Below are 13,363 nucleotides of genomic sequence, written 5' to 3'. Positions count from 1 at the left end.
AAAAAGGAGTTGGATATGCTCATCCTCTTCAATCTTTTTTTTTATTTTTGTATCGCTGTTGTATTTCTAGAGTTTGCATTGTATATGATTTATATTGCATTTGTTGTAAATTGGCAGGGTCGCTCTGATTTTGATGGTATAGAACAGGGGTAAAGCAACCTTGGCTCTTTTATGACTCGTGGACTTCAACTCTCAGAATTCCCTGAGCCAGCATGACTCAGCTTGGAAATCTCTCCCTTTCCCCTCAGCGTGGCTGGCTCAGGAATTCTGGGAGTTGAAGTCCACGAGTCATAAAAGAGCCAAGGTTGCCTACCCCTGTCCAAATGCCTGAATTTTGATCACGTGACTGTGAGGAAAAATGTTTAAATATTTAAACCAGGGGCTTCAAACTTGGCTCTTTTATGACTCGTGGACTTCAACTCTCAGAATTCCCTGAGCCAGCATGACTCAGCTTGGAAACTCTCTCTTTCTCCTCAGCATGGGTGGCTCAGGAATTCTGGGAGTTGAAGTCCACGAGTCATAAAAGAGCCAAGGTTGCCTACCCCGGGACTATAGAAATATGTTTAACCAACCAAATGAGATGGAAACTTTCACCAGGGAACGAACTCCAGCTTTTAACTTGTTTGTATTGTAGATAAGGTCCTTGGCCGGAATCGGCTTAAATTCTAAATTAGTTGTGGTTTATGATATGTAAATATGACTTACTTCTGCTGGAAATCACACAACTCAAAGTATTCTCCAGCTCTTTTTTTTAAAAAAATATTCTTACTCACTTGCTATATTGTTTTTATGGTGGTTTGCATAATCCGCCACGTTAGACTGGATTTGGCATTTTGGTCCACCTATCGATCCTTTTCCAAGGACTTGGGATCAACAGATGTTGTTCGATGGTGTTAGAAGAATCATCGTGGGATGTAAGCTTTTCCAAGTAAAACTGCCTTTTGCAACTGACAGTTGATTTTCCCAGTGTTAATAGTGTTCAAATGGTGTTCCAGGTGTTTTGGAACTGAACCCAAGGCACTTGTTACTATTAGTACTATTATTATAATCATGGTTGGTCGTACAACCAGTCAGATGTTTAGACTGGATTTGGCACTTTTATCTACCTATTGAATTCTAAGGACCTGGGATAGGCAGATGTTATTATTTGATGGCGTTAAAGGGTGGCAGGATGTAAATGATTGTTATTATTATGGTTGGTTCCACTGTCAGATGTTTAGATTGGATTTGGCATTTTTATCACCCATCAAGTTATTACTGTTGTTAGGCTTATAATTTTCTTTTGGCAAGCACCAGTCTCTTAAGTCCACATTTTGCTCTCCGTGCATGAATCCTGCTGCTTAAATTACCAGTTAGGTTAGAGAGTCACATTTTAAAGACCTTAAACATTAAAAAAAAAAAAAAAGAATGTGCGAGCAAGTATTTATCGCCTACAGGCATACGGTGATAAGGGAAAAGAAATGAAAACATTTTGCAAAATATGACAGAGAATGTTCAGTTTCCAAAGACTGCAATAAAAACAGTAGAAATGTCTTAACCTCCTTTTCTGGATCTCTTTCACGGGGCCACCGATGTTAACATGACATGTTTCATGATGTACTAGTACAATATATCTCCTCTTCCTTCCACTCATAGATAGATAGATATGAAAAAAATGCACCAAATTGAAACAATCTATTGTTAAAATTCAAAATTCAGGCTCTGCCTCTTGCAAATTCAAATTCTGAAGGCCTCCTGTATTCGTGGTCCATGGAAGACTCACTGGGAGATCATGTTCTCTTCCCAATCCAGAGATCTTCCCCCAGATGATGATGATAAACTAGCCAACTCTTTAAGAATACCTTGCACGCTCTTCCGAACGGTCAAAGGTGCCTTGAGGAAAAAAGAGAAAGGAACAAGAGTGTTACCATCCAGAAAGGACAGCATTTTGAGGAGTGTCTGATGGATTTGTGTGTTTCTGTTTGTGTGTGTGAGAGAGACAGGTAGGTAGGTAGGGAGGGAGCTGGCTTTAAAGTAGTTTTAAAAAATACAATTCATGTCTAGTTTAATGAAGAGAAGGACGAGGGGGGATATGATAGCAGTGTTCCAATATCTCAGGGGTTGCCCCAAAGAAGAGTGAGTCAAGCTATTCTCCAAGGCACCTGAAGGCAGGACAAGAAGCAATGGATGGAAACTAATCGAGGAGAGAAGCAACCTAAAACTAAGGAGAAACTTCCTGACAGTTAGAACAATTAACCAGTGGAACAACCTGCCTCCAGAAGCGGTGAATGCTCCAACACTGGAAGTTTTTAAGAAGAGACTGGACAGCCATTTGTCCGAAATGGTNGTTAAGTGAATCTGCCTTCCCCCTTGACTTTGCTTGTCAGAAGGTTGCAAAAGGGGATTACATGACTCCAGGGCGCTGCAACTTGTTTCTGCAAGTAGAATCGTTGTCTATCGGTGCAGAATTTACACAACTGAGCCTCCACCTATTCTGATTGATTATTTTATCTCAGCCTGGTTGACTTGCACAACCTTACTGCCTTTCAGCTACAATCCGTGCATTTATGACAGGCTGCAACAAGAACTGCATGGTACATAATTATCTCTTTCTTGCAACCCTTTCTGAATGATGACTTCATTGTAGCTGCAATGGTTCCCATGTCAGTTTTCACCCAGCCAGGATGATCGAAGTGCATAAAATTCCATCTTTTTTTCAGTTCCCCAGCGAGGCAGGCAGTGACCACATCCAAAGCAGCCTATAAAACAAAATTAATCTTTAACAAGGTCAACTCTGCCAATTCTTTCTCCTGCCAAAAGCTAAACTTCTGATTCTTTGATCCAAAGAGCAATCTCAGTTAGAGTCAAGGGCTACGGGAGTTCAAAATTAGCAGGTGGTGTAGTTGGATAAACTCTGGTGGCTTTTGTTCTAGCAGACTGCTTCCCAAACCTGAGTGAAATTTATCCAAAAATTGTGTAAAAATGTTTTTTCTTGTATGTAATCACAAATGAACCTCTTACAACAGGGACATTTCAATGGACTTAAAGATTTCCACGTGTACAAAATATCTTTCCCTGGTGCCGTGGAAGATATCTAAAAAGACTCCCCTATAAAGGGAGTATAGTCAAGGCCATGGTTTTCCCAGTTGCAATGTATGGATGTGAAAGTTGGACCATAAGAAAGTCTGAGCGCCAAAGAATGGAGGCTTTTGAACTCTGGGGCTGGAGAAGACTCCTGCGAGTTCCCTGGACTGCAAGGCGATCAAACCGGTCAGTCCTAGAGGAGATCAACCCCGACTGCTCTTTAGAAGGCCAGATCCTGAAGTTGAAACTCAAGTACTTTGGCCACCAAATGAGAAGGAAGGACTCACTGGAGAAGGGCCTAATGCTGGGAAAGATTGAGGGCAAGAGAAGAAGGGGACGACAGAGAAAGAGGTGGCTGGACGGAGTCACTGAAGCAGCAGGCGTGAGCTTCAATGGACTCCAGAAGATGGTACAGGACAGGAAGGCCTGGAGGAACGTTGTCCATGGGGTCGCGATGAGTCGGACACGACTTCGCAACTAACAACAACAAATAAAGGGAGGCAGTAAAAGGCGCGGCGCTCCCCGGGCAGGGAAAGTCCTCGACTTATGACCGGTTGGGTAGTCCTCGACTTACGACCGGTTTAGTCCTCGACTTACGACTGGTTTAGTCCTCGACTTACGACCGGTTGGGATCACGGCATTAAAAAGGTTGAGAACCACTGTTCTAGCTGCTTGGTCACCGCTCTGCTGTTGCATTTAAAAGCGCCATAGATCTATGCAAGGGAAATGTGAGCATAAGGTGATTTTGTAAAGAGGGACTGTTTGCCAGTCTAGCCCAGACTATAATGACATGTTGCCATGACAGCTGGATTAGGTGAAATAATATCTAAAGGTGATGAGAGTGCAAGATGACGGGTGTTTCTAGGGGACCGAGGGAAAGGGTCGTGGCTGGCTGCAGAATCAACATTGCAAGGCAGGATGAGGCCATGGCAGGGGAAAATGCATCAGCCTGACTCCAGGTCTGCAGTGCCAAGGAAATTGGATCAGCTGCAGCTTCAACGACGCCAAGAGAAAATACCAGTTTGGCAGCAGCCATTTCGAGGAAGCTGGAGCAGACCTTAAAAACTCTGCTCTGGAAAGCAGAGGTAGTAGAGGGGTCTCTCTGAGCTTGCTTGTTTTCTTGCCAACGTTTCAGACGTGCGCTGGTGATGCAGCGTCGGCAAGAAAACAAGCCAGCTCGGAGAGCACCAAGGACCCCTCAGTTTCAATCCCGAGCTACAGATGTTCTCCTTTAGAGGTCCACCACCACCACCACCACAGAAACTTAGCCTGAGGTGCTGGGTACAAAGCACAGGTGCGAAAACAAAAGATGTGAGCTGCAAAATAAATCACCGGCTCTGTGACAGAGGCAGCATTACGTTGGGTCCCTTTTTTAGATATCTGCCTGCACATTCTCTGCTTCATTAAGTTGTACTTTGCCCTTAAGCCATCTAGCCAGAATAGGCAGAGAATGAGCCGTGCTCCTTCCTGATCCCCAGTATGGCTAAATGCCCAAACTGGGGGCAAATGGGGTCCCGACGTGTGCTTTGCCCTTTTTGTAGCGCTCCTTCGGCTTAGGAGAACGAAGAAGAAGGGAATCAGCAGTAAATTCTCATCTCCCTATGCATACCTTGCATTGACTGCCTGATTCATTGGTTTGGAGGGTGTGTGGCAAAAACTGAGCAGTGATCCAGTCAGTGGTATCCTCCATCATACTCAGAAGAATATTATGTCTTTTAAAAGAATACTCAGTTGTTCCAAGCTACATTTGAAGATCACCCTTCCTTTCTCTCCCTTTCTTTTCCTTTCTTTCTTTTTTCCTTTCTTTCTTTTTCTTCCTTCCATACTCTCTCTTTCTCTGTCTCTTTTGCTTCCTTCCTCTCTCCCTCCTTTCCTCCTTCCCTCTCATACTCTCCCTTTCTTTCTTTCTTTCTTTCTTTCTTTCTTTCTTTCTTTCTTTCTTTCTTTCCTTTCTTCTTCCTTCCTTCCTTTCTTCTTTCCTTCCATACTCTCTTTCTTTCTTTCTTTCTTTCTTTCCTTTCTTCTTCCTTCCTTCCTTTCTTCTTTCCTTCCATACTCTCTTTCTCTCTCCTTCCTTTCTTTCTTTCTTCCTTCCTTCCTTTCTTTCTTTCTTTCTTTTTCTTTCTTTCTTTCTTTCCTTCCTTCCTTCCTTTCTTCTTTCCTTCATACTCTCTTTCTCTCTCTTCTTTCTTTCTTTCTTTCTTTCTTTCTTTCTTTCTTTCTTCCTTCCTCCTTCCTTCTTTCCTTCCATACTCTTTCTTTCTTTCTTTCCTTTTTTTCTTCTTTCCTTCCTTCCTTCCAACACACACACACACACACACAAATGCACACACACACACACACACGGTCTTCTCTCCAATCTCCTCCCTCGCTAAGCAACAGCCGTTTTTTAAGCCACTTATCTTCCTTTGCGTATGAGGTGTGGGCAGTTACCTTCTAAAGGTCTGCTCAATATAGGCAGCAGAACTGCAGAGAAGAGGAACCGTTTCTGGAAGCCAAGGCAGATGACAGAGACAAAAACCTGATTCACTGAACTCAAGTTGCAAAACTTTTCCAGTTGGAGTCCAACTACCAAAGCAGATGGAAGTGCTGAATCCACGCAGTGTCCTGGTGACGGGATCTAATCGGGGCATCGGCCTGGAGCTGGTGAAGCAACTGGTGGGGAAAAGCAACCCCCCAGAACGGATCTTTGCCACTTGCCGTGACCCAGAGGGTCCCCGTGCAAAGGTGAGCCCTGGAAGGAATCAACTGGGATGAGTAACTTTGCTCTAATGAGAAGCAAAGTGTGCCTTTGCGTGGGAAAGGGCTTGAGATGGAAATCTCCTGCAAACATTCTCTTCCCTTCTGCAAATAATTTAACTCCTGCCTCCTGCTTTTCTTTCTGCTCAGCCTCACATTCTTCACCAACCTCAAAAGCTTCTCACATTTGTATCTTTCAGAGCTTGAAGAACCTGGCTGCCCAGCACCAGCACCGAATAGAAGTCATCCAGCTTGGTGAGTTCCTAGTTCCTCCCCTGGCTTTCAAACAGGGCAACATACAGCCCTTCAGCTATTGCTGCCTCCTAACTCTCAGCATTTATTAATATTGTCCTTCCTCCTGCGTTTGAGAGCCACCCACTGGTGGGCTCAGCAGCGTCTGGAGGATCGCTGGTTGACCCCTCACTCCAGTTCTTATGGGCTAAGAGCTGACTTGCATGGGGATTATAGGGGGGGGGGCTTTTGTGAGACGGAAGTATGGGTAGCCCACGACTCAGCCCAAAATTTCTGTTGCTAAGGATTGTTAAGTGACTTTGTCCCAAATCACTGTAATTGTTAAATTAGTCAAACTGTTGTTCAACGAATCTGGCCTCCCCATTGATTTTGCTTGTCAGAAAGTTGCCAAAAATGAACTCCCAGATCCCCGGGACATTGCAACTGTCATAAATATGAGTCAGTCAGTTGCCAAGCCTCTGAATTTTGATCACGTCACTGTGGGGATGCTACTACGGCCGTAAGTGTGAAAACTGGCCATGAGTCACTTTTTTCAGTGCTGTTGTAACTTTGAACGGTTACTAAATGAACCCGTGGTAAGTCAAGGACTATTTGTAGACATATTGAGGCACATCTGTCTTGTATTTACTGCAGGAATTTGTTTCGCCTGCTTCATGGGTCTGTTGCTCTGATTACAATCCTCGTAATGGGATTGTAAAGATCTGGTGGTTTCTCCTTTCAGATCTATTTCTGCCAAAACATCCAGATCTATTTCTGCCAAAACAGCTGAAAAATGAAGCAATTTATTTGTTCTCTGTCATTCTGAGATTTTAAGCTAGATAAGATTGTGCATAAGCAATTAACACTTGCATAATAATATTTAAAAAAAATAAGCCACAGGTTACTGTAATAGGATAGGACTGAATAAGGAATGTGGAGGACAAAGGATCTCAAGGTGTGCAACAATAACAAGCATTTTAGAATGCTGGGTTGGTCCTTTGGTCCTTCATGCTGGGTTATAAGAAATTTGCAACATCTTCAACCACAGTTCGTTTTCTCAAACACCTTAACAAAGACATATTTCAGTAAGCCTGAATGCAACAACAACAAAAAAATAAACAAGAGAGAGAATGAGAAATGCAGTGAAGTGAACATTCTGTAGTTCTTCAATCAAAGCATCCTTTTGGAAAGTATAGAAAGCTCTATTTTCATAAAAGTCCCCCAAAACTATTGTTCTGATTCTCCTGCTCTGTCTTTTGCAACTATATCTTGCCATTCTGAAAATGATAGCATCTTCTTGGGAGGTGCAAACGATCCAGGTGAGACCTGTCAGGTGAGGTTGAGAAATGCTTTTCTAATGCATATAGAATTCTGATATATAAAAAAGCCAGTTAGGTGTCTTGCTGGGTGACAGCAGTGTTACTTCATGACTAGGGATTTGCATCACTTAAAAAATCTTTCTCATCTCTGTTTTAGACACTTCTGATCCATCCAGCATCCAAGCTGCTGCAGCCACAATTACCGAACGTCTACACGGAGCTGGGTTGAATCTGTTGTTCAACAATGCTGGAATAGTAAAGCCATCCTCTCTGGAATCAGAGACACCAGAAAACATGTCAGAGGTGTACAAAACCAATGTCATTGGTCCCATGGTGATGGGCCAGGTAGGAGATCTCTCCTTTTGACTAGGTCTTACTTAGCAATAGCACTTATATACCACCTCGCAGTGCTTTATAGCACTCTCTAAGCGGTTTACAGTGTCGGCATATTGCCCTCCAACAATCTTGGTCCTCATTTTACCGAAGAATGGAAGGCTAAGTCAATACTGAGCCGGTCAGGGTCGAACTCCTGGCAGTGGCAGAGTTTGCTGCAATACTGCATTCTAACCACTGCGCCACCACGGCTCTTTCACTTTATTCTAGGACATAGGGAGTATATTGAAACTCAATCTGCCACAACATCATGTCTAATTAGTCCTCCCCCCCCCCAAAAAAAAGACCTAGAATAAAAGAATGTCCAAAACAATATATCTCTCCAATACAGAACTCAGAATGTCCCTAATGCAGGAAGTCCTCGACTTACAACAGTTCATTTAGTGAGCGTTCAAAGTTACAGCAGCATTGAAAAATGTGACTTATGACCCAAAGGTGCTTTTTCACGAGATCACTGGCCTTTCTTGTTTTTCTTTGAAGACGTTTCGCTTCTCATCCAAAAGAAGCTTCTTCAGCTCTGACTTATAAAAGTACAAGACAGTCTTTGATGAATAATTTCCGGACTATCATTTGCAGATTCCCAGAGTGAGCTTTCCATATCCGGCAATAGCGTGCCGCTGTTTTTAATTTTTTGCCTCTTCTTTTTCAGGTCTTCCTACCTTTGCTGAAGAAGGCATCCCAGAAAAGTGTCCTGAAAGGAATGAGCTGCAGCAAAGCTGCAATTGTTAACATATCCAGTGACTGCGGCTCCATCACCAATGTTCTGGGATGGGATATGGGACAAGTTCCCAACTATCGCTGCAGCAAGGTTTGGAGAAGACTTGGTCATTGCCTGTTCTGGACCATGTATTTCTGTATGTTAGAAGGTTAAGTGCTGTCTCCTTAAGAGATGGCTTATGGGAAATGTAGTTTAGCTAGTCAGCTATCTCATGTTATCAGGTATGTGGGAGGAGTTACTGAGTTCATCACAGGATTTCCTGGACACAAGCCAGTTTGGAATGTCTTTTGTCTCAGAAAGCATGGGGTCACCAGCATGTCTCCAATGACCCCAATTCACGATGTAGAAGTGGTATGGAGGAAGCATTAATTTCTCACCTATGGGAATGAACAGAGATGTGTTGTCCAGAAGCAACCAACACAAATGCAAGTATTTCCTCTGAATAAATATATGTCTGTTTTAAAATAATTTCTATTGAGTTTATCTGTCTGACCCAGTTTTACAACGCAGTTTAATTCTGGTTGTCAGAACAGTGAGAAATTGATGCTTCCTCCATACCACTTCTACATCGTGAATTGGGGTCATCGGAGACATGCTGGTCCCTTCCAGTTCTATTCTATTCTAGTCTGATAAAAAGGACTAGTAGTGACATGATAGCAGTGTTCCAATATCTAAGGGGCTGTCACAAAGAAGAGGGGTTCAGCCTATTCTCCAAAAGAATTGTTGTAAGTCGAGGACTATTCCAAGTGTGGCCTTACCAAGGTATCATAAAGTGGTACTAACCCTTCGCCTGATCTTGATTCTTCCCCTCTGTTAATGCAGCCTAGGATTAGCAGCTGCAGTACAATCTACAATATTCTGTGCAGGACTAGGATGTGCCACTCATTTTCCTGTTTCTACAATGCCCCTCTTCTAGGCTGCTTTAAACATGCTCAACCGATGCCAGTCTCTGCAATATGCCAAAGATGAGATCCTGTGTGTTGTATTGCACCCTGGATGGCTGCAGACAGATATGGGACAAGGAACTGAAAACGTAAGTGGCTTGGAGCAGAATCTCTCTCCCCATGAAATTAATACATCTACCCAGTGGTGGGATTCAAATATATGTGAACAACCGGTTCTCTGTGTGGATGCCGCTTCCAGAAGTCTGTTCTGGGCCTGGGCAACAAAAAATTAGCTAGCGGTTCTGCCGAACTGGTGCAAACCGGCTGAATCCCATCACTGCGTCTACTGCAAGGATCTTCAACCTTGACAACTTTAAGATTTGTGGATTTTAACTCAACCTGAGGAATTCCGGGAATTGAAGCCCACAAAGTCTTAAAGTTGCCAAGGTTGGCGACCCTGATCTACTGTATATGAGCTGATATGTTAACATGGTATTACATTAATTCACTTTCTGGCTTTTCAAACGTGTTTTTTTTTTTAACAGCTAGGGAAAAAAGTCTTGGGATTGTTCTTGCAGCTTAGTTGAACCAGGGAGGGGGAAAAAAAACCAATTTAATGAAGTAACATTCTTTCTTTGATATCAGGAAAGCCATTTTATCATTTAACACTGTTGGCTTTTATTGTCATGAATTTAGCAATAAAGTGTTACAGGACAAGAAAGTCCTACAAAAAAATATATCATATATTTCAATTCGTGTTTTTTTTTAAAGTCGGTAGCTAGGAATATATTTTGTGGCAATACATTTTGTTCTCTGTTCATTAGACTTGGTTAGGATATTTTTTTTTTAACACAAGATGTTGAACAGTCCATTAAGTATGCAATCGCCTCAGATAAAAATGAAAAAAAAGAATGAAAAAAAGTTATTTCACAACCAATTAAATTTTTACAACCTCAGTTGCCTTTGTTGACAGTAAGAGAAAGGGAGGTAAAAATAAATTATGCAAAATACAAAAAAATTGAATTTGCAAATAAATTAGGGAAATTGTTGGCATATTTCATTCTTTCTTTCTTTCTTTCTTTCTTTCTTTCTTTCTTTCTTTCTTTCTTTCTTTCTCTTTCTATTTTTTCTTTTCTTTTCTTTCTTTCTAGTTGACAGCCCCAACTACAGTTGAGGATGGTGTACGAGAAATTCTTAAAACACTTGGCCATCTCTCCGAGAAAGAAACGGGCACTTTTGTGAACTCGGATGGAAAATCTCTTCCTTGGTAATCCAGCAACTTTCAGTTAGCCTGCCTTTTAAGAAGAAGCCCTGAAGAGCCCTGAAGATTGGCCACAATAAAAGAGTTTTGATTTGTAATGTTCCTTAAAACAATAAAATCCCTCTTGCCAACTGGTTTTGGGCCCAATTGGGAGTCTTTTATGCTGGCTGAGTAAGAGAGAAGATCTCACTTCGTGTATACCCGGTTATTAGTTTTATATAATTCCTGTTAATGTTAATGTTTTTATATTTCTGCTTTTCTTCTATTGCAAGCCGCCCAGAGTCACTTTGGGTAGCGAGATGGGTGGTGTATACAGGTAGCCCTTGACTTACAACAATTCATTTAGTGACTGTCTGAAGTTACTACAGGACTGAAAAAAGTGACTTATGACTGTTTTTTCAGATTACGACCGTTGCAGCATCCCTCTCTTCATGTGATTTACATTTGGATGCTTGGCAACTAATTCATATTTATGATGGTCATAGTGTCCCGGGGTCACGTGATCCCCTTTTGCGATCTTCTGACAAGCAAAAATCAATGGGGAAGCCAGATTCCTTGCTACTAGCTCAGGGGTATGCAACCTTGGCTCTTTTATGACTCGTGGACTTCAACTCCCAGAATTCCTGAGCCAGCATGGCTCAGCTTGGAAACCTCTCCCTTTCTCCTCAGCATGGCTGGCTCAGGAATTCTGGGAGTTGAAGTCCACGAGTCATAAAAGGCCAAGGTTGCATACCCCTGTACCAGCTCAACAATTGCAGTGATTCACTTAACAACTGTGGCAAGAAAGGTCGTAAAATGGGGCAATGTTCACTTAACCACTGTCTTGCTTAGCCACAAAAATCTGGGGCTCAATTGTGGTTGTAAGTCAAGGACTATCTGTAAACTGAATTAATAAATAAAATAAATAAAATAAAATAGCATTGGGGGGGGGTGTGTGGCGATATAAAAATGGTAACCTGAAGACAAACCATCGTGTGTTCTGGATAACGGAAAGTGAATTATTGGTTTATCTTACTCAAGTGGTTTATGTTACTCAAGAAAGCTGACTAGCTAGAGATTTAGGATGGACCCAAAGAAGTAACTTGCAACAAATATCACTTGCCCTTGAATGAGCTATTGTTGACTGCAATTTAAAGAGGGACTCACACAATTGGTGACTTGGGGTTTAAAATCCTTTCACCTCAGGATTCTAAATCATTTCTTAAGAAATGTTATCAAATGTAGAATATCTGCAACTGAACTAATCACGCGGAAGTTTCCCTGTTTGAGAAGGAATCCCTTTAACGAACAAAAGTGCTATGTCATTAACTGGCTTAAGCTGGCTTAAAAAGGACATATTCAAAAAGGTTATACACACACCAAATCATGGCTTGGGCCATAACTCTTCCTGTGCAGAGATAATATATATTTGGAAATATGCAACATATAATGAACATGATATAAATATGCCATTTCTTCATTTTCACAACCATCTGCTTGGGCAAAGCTTGGGATCCAGCTAAAAATTCTACAGGCAACTGGAATTTAAAAATGAGATTATGGGCACTTAACGTGATGCTAAACATGTTTATATGCGACTCTGCTGCTAAATGGATGAACAGGCTAATGGCTGCCTGCTATTGCTATTGCATTTACTGTAAGGCACGTTATCTTACCATTACATCATTCGTTCGGACTCTTATATAGATAATAGACCAAAGTATTTGATCATATGGGGCACAATGGCTCAATGGTTACAGACGCTGTGTCAACGCTGCTAACATTGGATGTTTTGCGTTGACAACAGACAAAAATGTAGCCATCTTTTTCCCTTTTGCTTTTAGAGTTAGATGATGCTGGGAGGGGGGAGAATGTGAATGAGAGTCCAGCTAGACATAACAACACTAAACTTAGTGTGAGAATCAAGGTTATTGAGCACAGAGCTGATAAAGAATTGACGGACTGGAAAGCTGGGGAGAAAGCCCGTGCTTCAAGCTAATTGGGGAATGTGATTTATGACTATTAATTGGAGGAGGGAATTGTGCTTTGATACTATGTGCCCAGGGGAGGAGAATTGTGTTTCGATTATGTAGTGCCAATATTATGCTACTTGAATTAAAGATCCTTTAAGGTAAACAATGCCTCAAAGTTCTTTTGAAGAGTTTCATCTGTCGGAACTGTGATACGCTGAGCTTGTCCGCTGGAGAGCGGACAGCCCAGGTTTGAGACTCGAGCACCGCATAACAGGGTAAGCTCCCGTTCCTTTACTTTTGGTGATGGTTTGTTCTCCGAACTTCTTGTTCAGTTTCCAAATGTTTGGTCACCAGGCTAGGTACCATCAGCAGCGGAACTTCAGTTGAAGTGTCTCGATTCACTTCCCTTCTGCTTTTATAGGTCTTATGTGGTTAGTTGGTCATGTGATCACCTGGTCACACCTTGTGAGGGTCATCTGGTGGTTGACGCCATCGTTGGTTGGTCCGGCTACCTAACACCGGAGCTACAAATACTTTCCACCATTTCTTAACCTTTTTACTTAACCATACAATAAGACTGGTGCGCTTTATCCTGCCAGAATATAACACAAAGGCAGGATCACTTGTATTACAGGTGTAAAGCTGTGAGTGAAAATATTCAATGTAACCTAAACCAGCATACTGTATATACCTGAAGCCATAGACGTGAACTGTACTGTACATTTTAATTCCAGAAATGGCAGCAACTAATAAGATAGTATTGGTAAGACAAACATTATCCAATCTTCTTTCTGGAGATGCAT

The 13,363-nt window shown here is 42.0% G+C and overlaps 1 protein-coding gene across 1 annotated transcript; it reads left to right on the top strand.

Moving 5' to 3' along the window:
* Window positions 1–5,514: 5,514 nt before the first annotated feature.
* Window positions 5,515–10,726, top strand: LOC107292571 (C-factor). The gene is made up of 6 exons (XM_015821675.2): window positions 5,515–5,790; window positions 6,003–6,057; window positions 7,510–7,697; window positions 8,395–8,553; window positions 9,380–9,496; window positions 10,499–10,726. The coding sequence occupies exons 1-6, from the start codon at window positions 5,644–5,646 to the stop codon at window positions 10,616–10,618; spliced, it is 786 nt and encodes a 261-aa protein (XP_015677161.1). The 5' UTR covers window positions 5,515–5,643; the 3' UTR covers window positions 10,619–10,726.
* The last annotated feature ends 2,637 nt before the right edge of the window (window positions 10,727–13,363 follow it).

Source organism: Protobothrops mucrosquamatus, unplaced genomic scaffold (assembly GCF_001527695.2).
Source record: "Protobothrops mucrosquamatus isolate PMUCROS unplaced genomic scaffold, P.Mucros_1.0 scaffold1379, whole genome shotgun sequence".
NCBI lineage: Eukaryota > Metazoa > Chordata > Lepidosauria > Squamata > Viperidae > Protobothrops > Protobothrops mucrosquamatus.
This window is presented reverse-complemented; position numbering and strand designations above follow the sequence as displayed.

Excerpts from the sequence above, each read along its gene's own strand:
- LOC107292571 (XM_015821675.2), top strand. The coding sequence starts at position 5,644 with ATGGAAGTGCTGAATCCACGCAGTGTCCTGGTGACGGGATCTAATCGG. Across the intron at positions 5,791-6,002 it reads CAGAGGGTCCCCGTGCAAAG|AGCTTGAAGAACCTGGCTGC; the intron begins GTGAGCCCTGGA and ends TGTATCTTTCAG. Across the intron at positions 9,497-10,498 it reads TGGGACAAGGAACTGAAAAC|TTGACAGCCCCAACTACAGT; the intron begins GTAAGTGGCTTG and ends CTTTCTTTCTAG.